The sequence below is a fragment of the Pseudorasbora parva genome, chromosome 17, assembly GCF_024679245.1.
Source record: "Pseudorasbora parva isolate DD20220531a chromosome 17, ASM2467924v1, whole genome shotgun sequence".
In the NCBI taxonomy this organism is placed as follows: domain Eukaryota; kingdom Metazoa; phylum Chordata; class Actinopteri; order Cypriniformes; family Gobionidae; genus Pseudorasbora; species Pseudorasbora parva.
In genome coordinates, this window is record NC_090188.1 from 44,023,758 (window position 1) to 44,030,712 (window position 6,955).

The 6,955-nt window shown below is 43.8% G+C and overlaps 1 protein-coding gene across 1 annotated transcript; it reads right to left on the reverse strand.

Annotated features, from left to right (window-relative positions):
• Positions 1-5,117: 5,117 nt before the first annotated feature.
• On the reverse strand, positions 5,118-6,107 carry LOC137045562 (trace amine-associated receptor 13c-like). Its single transcript, XM_067422270.1, has one exon. The coding sequence runs from the start codon at positions 6,105-6,107 to the stop codon at positions 5,118-5,120; it is 990 nt and encodes a 329-aa protein (XP_067278371.1).
• Between the last annotated feature and the right edge of the window lie 848 nt (positions 6,108-6,955).

The following is a 6,955-nucleotide window of genomic DNA, read 5'->3' on the forward strand; positions in this document are numbered from 1 at the left end:
GCGTAAGCCCCCATCCTTCTTCGGCACGATGAAGTAACGGCTGTAAAAGCCAGACTCCCTGCTGGGAGGGGGAACCCTCTCTATAGCCCCTTTTTGCAGGAGTGTCTCTACTTCCTGTGCCATTACCAGAGCCTGCTCCGGGCCCACCTCTGTAGGTAGGACACCGCAGAAAGGAGGTGGCCGACTTCTGAACTGAATGGCGTACCCCTTTTCTATTATCTGCAGGACCCAATGAGATATATTTGATAGACGTTTCCACTCGTCTAGAAAATCTACTAAGGGAACCAGCCTCTCGAGGCTGGCCTCTGGTGTATTTTGAGCAACAAGCACAGTGCCCTGAAGCGGCGGACCGGCAGGGAACGACTGACTTGACTGCTCGGGGGCCCCCGAAGGGGTTCAGACCACCCTCGGGTGGCCCGCGGAGACCGACTGCGCCCCGGCATTGCGGCGGGGTTGGCAGCGCGGCCCCCCGAGGGTGCCGTAGGGAAGCGGGTACCGTTGGCAGGGGTAAACACCGCTTCCCTACGGGGGGAACCACCCTCAGCGTCCTGGCGCTTCTGGCGTCAGGAACGCTTCGACGAGGCCTTCTTGGCGATCAGGACTGTCCGCAGATCAGCCCTGCCCCTCGAAGGCCTCGTCTGAGAGCGCCGCCCCTGGTCCCCGCGCTGAGGGGGAGCTCGAGCGGCGACGCTCTGCTTTTGTTGCGCCCTGTGAGCGGAGCTCGTACTCGGCTTGGGCTGCCTGATGTCAGCGGCAGCCCCAGGGACCTGGACCCGGAGAGGGAGAAACTGCTTTAGCGCCGCAGCTTGCTTCTTTGACTCCTGGAACCTCTCGGTGACAGTGTGTACTGCGTCACCGAAGAGGCCACCAGGAGACAGCGGCGCATCGAGCAGGAAGCTTTTCTCCCTCTCCTTGATTTCAGTGGGGTTGAGCCATAAATGCCTCTCTGTAGCCACCAAGGCTGCCATAGAGCGGCCAACACATCTGGCCGTCTCCTTGGTGGCCCGGAGAGCAAGATCAGCTGATGTTCTGAGCTCATTTATAATATCTCCCCCCACTTCATCACGTCCATCTAAGTCCCTGAGCAGGTCAGCCTGATAAGCCTGCATTATAGCTATAGTATGCAGGCATGCAGCAGCCTGACCTGCCGCCGAGTACGCCTTGCCCACCAGTGCCGACGTTGTTTTTAATGGTCTGGTGGGCAAAGTCGGGGCCTTCAGGGACGATGCCGAGGAAGGCGAGAGATGGCTCGCGAGCGTCTCTTCTACCTTTGGCATCGCCCCATAACCGTAGTGCTTCAGCCCCATGATGTTGCTATAGACCGAAGTCTGAGGGCTGAACACACGGTATGATGCCGGTCTCTTCCATGACTTTGCCACCTCGGTGTGCAAATCATGGAAGAACGGCAGGCCCCGTCGCTGAGGTTCTGAAGCGCGAGCGGGCAGGAATCTTTCATCTAATTTACTAGATTTTCTTCTTCCTGCCTCAGATCTTTCTATGGGCCAGTCAATATTTAGTCTGGCCACAGCTCGCGTTAAAACCTCAACGAGCTCCTCACTCGCAGGGGACTGAAGTGGCGAATCTTCAGTCGCGATGCTCTCAACGTCCACCTCCTCGGAGCTGGATAGTTGGAGCACCGGCGACTCTCTCGGGGGGGAAGAAACCGCCATGCGTGCTTCCATGCCCCGAGAAGAGCCGCTGGATGGAGCAGGTGAGGGCAGAGATAAGGCAGCGCCCGTCTCTAACCCCTCTGCAACATCCAATTGTGATCCCCGCGACTGCAGCCTTCGCTCCGCCTCGGCGGAAGCGGGACCAGAGCCGCGGGGAACACGAGCCGAGGCACCTTCCTCGAAGAGTGCCCGGCGGGAGCGCAGCGTTCTCAGTGGCATACGCTCACAGTGCTCGCAAGCAGCCCCCTCGAGGGCTGCCTGGGCATGCTGCGCTCCCAAGCAGGCTACACAAAGAGAGTGTGTATCCCCGCTCGTGATGTAGCGTGGGCAGGGATGAACACACCTCTTAAAGCTGCTTTCACTCGCCATTTTACTCTATCTATTTTATTTTCTCTTTGTTTGTTAATATATACTGCAATATTTAACAAAAGGGTGGAAAATCTCTGGATATAGACAGACAAAAACACCAAATAGACAGACAGGTTCACACAGATCGCTTGCTGAAGGCTCAGAAGCTAGTTCCTGTTTGTTTTCACGGACGTTTTATAGCTTCCGGTCGATGACGTCATCACGCCGACGATCGATCTTTTTTCCGATGGAATGGTTCTACAGGCGCTTCACGACGCATTAACGCAGAGGCGTTCTCACAGCGTTTCGACGCAGCTCGAGTTCCCCGAAAGGGAACTCAATTTTTCAAATTGAACTTGAGATTCTCGCTATAAACTGCTTTAGCCCTTTTTATTTCACACTTAATTTCTCTTTTTAGCATATAATGCTCTACACTATTTCCCTCTTTGAAAGCACTATTTCTTTTTGACAGAAGAATATTTAATGATATTGTGACCCACGGTTTACTGTTTGGAAATTTCTTAAATGATTTCACAGGTATTAAAATATCCTCACAAAATGTCAAATAACTACAAATTTCATCTGTTTCTTGATCAATGTCTGAACCAGAGTCCATAAAAACAGTCTAATCCGTGGAATCCAGACACCCTTTTAAACATAAAGTAGCATCTTCAGACCAGTCTTTCGTCTTAATTACCTGTGCCTTTTCATGTTTCAGAACAGTTTTATATATATAACCTTTTGTCGCGGGCGATTTTGTTTTGTCCAACAGCAACAGGTGAAAAACTTCTCAAATCAGGCCAAATCCAGCGGGTTGTACGTTGTTAGGTTTGTACCATTTTAAAAGAAACTCCCGGGAATATTGGATTCTTACCGACTCCTGAGGTGATTCAAACATACACAAACTTAGATGGATCAAAGTCAGTAAAATAATAATCCTCATTTTCTCCATCAAGCCTCTCTTTATCCCGTGTCTCTGTAGGGTATAAAACAAATCTTCGCGTCCAACAGTGATGTGAAATGAAGAAGAAAAGTTATTTTTTGAGATACAGAAAAAAACATGAAAACACACTGACAAAGCACAACAAGCACACCGACACCTGTAGCTGCGAGTCGCCGCATGCGCATGTGCCTCTCTCTGAGAGCATCTGAGAGCCAGAGAACAACTCTGAGACAAATTTGAGATTCTGATAGAGGACAGTCCCAACATTGAATACACCAATTTTGGTTTCTCTATCTCAATCCCTCTAGCGCCAACACCTGTCCACTGTTTTACTCATGTTTCTGTTAATAACTTTGGAACCCTAAGGTCTAGAAACAAAATTTTCCCCTGACTCCTGAGCTCATGCCGATTTGATCGCGCCATATGACACATTTTCCATCATTTAAAATTTCCCAAAAAAAATACATTTGCTAACTTCGTCCAATTTGCATGAAAATTAAACCAGATCATCTTCAGGTGGTGCCAACAAAAAATTATAGAATTTAAGTGGATATGTGCAATTGTTTTTGATAAACGCGTAAACAAATTTTACGTAGCGGTTGCGAAAGGCTATATCTCTGCAACACTTTATTGTTTTCAAACCAAACTTGGTACATGTCATCACAAGCATGACCTGGTGCAGCTCCACCTACTGGTCCAGAGATACAAAAAAATGCTATTTTTTTGCCTAGTTTTTTAATGAACACATGAACGGATTGTTATAAAACTCAATATGGGTCATCAGCACGATGCCCTGAAGGAGCCTGAGAAGTTTTGAAACAACGCCAGCTAGTGGCTAATTTTGTTCACCTAAATGCTTATAACTTTCATTTCATAACTGTATTAATGTGAGATTTAAACATTTTAGCTTAAAATTGTCTCCAAATGTCTTTACTCATTTTTGCAGTTGGTCTGCTGTTAGCTTCCTTGTTTGCTTCTGTTTTGCTTGGCCCCGGTATTGCTGCTTGCAGCTATATTTAGGTTTTTTTTTCTAAAGTGGTTGTTTTGCATTAATATAGATTTTATTATACAAAACTCATTACTTTAGCTAAAGTATTTCTTTCAATAGGGTGGGCTTTTTGCCAGGAGCAAGGAAAGGCCCCTCATACAGTTATGCTCTATATCCCACAGAATTCAGCTCCAAGTTTGTAGTAATCCTGAAGAGCAGGTTCATGTGTGTTTGATGCTCTGATGGACAGTAACTTTCCAGAAGCAGTATTGGACACTCCTGTCTTAGTGGGCCCTGTCTTTTTAGCCATTTTGGTGGGTTTAGTGTTTCACAGTCTCCAGGATAGGTTTGAGAAGCACTGCTCTAGATAACAAAACTGTGTACTGTATACTCACACTGCAGCTAAACATAATAAAGGGGAATATGGAATGAGGTAAGAAGGAGTTTGAGTGCTGTTGCGACCTGTGAAAGTGCCCTCCGCATTTACAATATATATGTTTGACTTCACATCACAGCTTGGTTTGGTGTCTAATATGGAGCAGATTAGATATGCCATACGTGCTAAATAGGCCTTAGTTTTTCATTCACTCACCAAAACTAAATAATAAAAAAAAAGCTACAGGCACGCTGGGCTCCCACTCATTCCTGCAAAATGTATCAGTGCTGCTTCTATTGCGAGGACCCGACACATCACTGAGAGCTGTTAGCCTAAACACATTTTTTACATGTATAAAAATGAAACTGAAAATATTATTCCAAAATATATTTGTATTATTCAGGAACTGAATGCACTACATTTAAAAGAAAATATTTATAAAACATTTCTGCAAGTTCAAAATTAAATATACTTCATGTTAGTGCCATGCATATTGTAAACGTTGGTAAATTAAATGCTTTTTTTTGTTATAGGCTTAACACAATGTAGAAATACAAAATTAATCCATTACTAATTGGATGTCATACTGGTTAATTGGTTCATTCTTTTTTATACAGAAAAAACAGGCAGAAAACAAGAGATATGAAGAGCTTAACAATAATTGTCATTATAATGAATAGACATCACTCTTACCCATCATCAGTCATTTAAGCTCATGTTGTGAATTTGTCTCAATTGTTTTACTGCACAGTTACCAGGTCATGCATAGGCCATCTAATGTTCTTTGTACCTTTACATTTGCATGATATTTATGTTTGCTGATGAAGGTTTAAATATTTTCAGGGTCAAAATGTATTTTGCTGACAGTCTGAACCATCGATAAAATATTGCATATATAAGTGGATTCATACAGGAATTCATGCATACTATCCAATCCATTACATTAATTATGAGAGAATAATTTTCATTATGTCCAACAGAAAGAGAAGTTAAATAGTATGGCATCCAGCAAAGAAGATAAACCAGTACTACAATCCCTAAGGTTCTCGCAGCCTTTTGTTCTGATTTGATCTTTTTGTCTGTGACGGAATTGAAATGCTTAGCTTGATAATTTGCTACAAAGCAGATTTTCACATTTAAAGGAATAATTATACAACAAGGTGCAACTAAACAAACAAAGGAATCTAGTATTACATTTTCCAAATTAAGAGAAAGTATGCATTCTCCAATACATGTGTGGTTTCTCTCTGGATACAGTACAATCTCATACAACAGATACAAATTATATATGAGGGAGAATAACCAGTTTACAACAATAGAAACAACAACTCTGCTATTAGTGACCTTCATTGGATATCGCAGGGGGTCATTCACAGCAATGTATCGATCCACAGATATAATAACCATATTACCAAGAGCTGCTGTGACAACAACATAAAGAATAAGAGGAAATATTGAGCAAAATATTTCTCCAAAGTACCAGCATGGCTCAATCAGTTTCATTCCCTGGACTGGCAGGAGAATCAGTCCTGCGATCAGATCAGCCACTGCCAGAGAGAGGATCAGCACATTGGTGGGAGTGTGGAGCTGCTTGAAGTGTGAGATGGAGATGATCACCAACAGGTTCAGAAACACGGTGAACACTGATGTTACAGCAATGAAACTGTAGACAATAATGTACTCCACTTCAGGTCGGATACTTCTGCTACAAGACAAATTGTTGTTTGGAAAGCAGTATTGGATTGATTGATTGTCCATGTTTGTCACTCCCCAGGCAGACATTTCCATGACAGATCTATCTTGGAGAGTAGACTCTGTGTGAGGATGCTTGCCACTAATATGACTCAGCTTTATACTCACAGAAGCTCACCTGATTTCACCATGATGTTTGAATATTCAGCTATCAACCAACCCGGTTCATAGACCTATCAGACCTGATCTGATCTATATTCTAATACACCTTTTATAAAATAATTTATTTTAAATTATATTTTATAAAAAGCTTTTATATAGATGTATAGATAAAATCAATACAAAAAATGGAAGTTGGATTTTTAATTTTTGGGTAACATTGGAAGCACTGTATCTATTCCACTGTAACAAGCAGTCCACTGGAGGCACGGTTTAGGGACCCAGGTGCAGTTTATTTCAAACTGTGAAGATATACAAAATAAACAAAAGACTTGACTACACTCACCAACAATGGGTTACCCCCAAACAATACTAGACAAGGGAACAAGGCAAACACAAGTGCTAAGTATACAAAAACTAATGACTCTACAAGGGACACCTGTGAACAATGATTAAACAATTAACCAATGACAGCATGAGGCAAGAACACATGAGGGCATGGGAATCACATGACAAACCAGAAAACAAGACAGTGAACCTGACAAACTAAGAAACTTTACAATGAACATGACAAAATAAGAACATGAAATTTGAACAAACCCCAAACACACTGTGACAGATCCCCTCCTCTATGGGCAGCTCCCAACACCCAACGTAACCCAGACTATATTAACAAAAAGTTCAGGTGGGTGGACTTGGGAGCATGAGCGGACCTGGGCCATGGAAACAGAGACACAGCCTTCATGGCATTATCAAGGTACCCCCCTCCCAAATGTAAA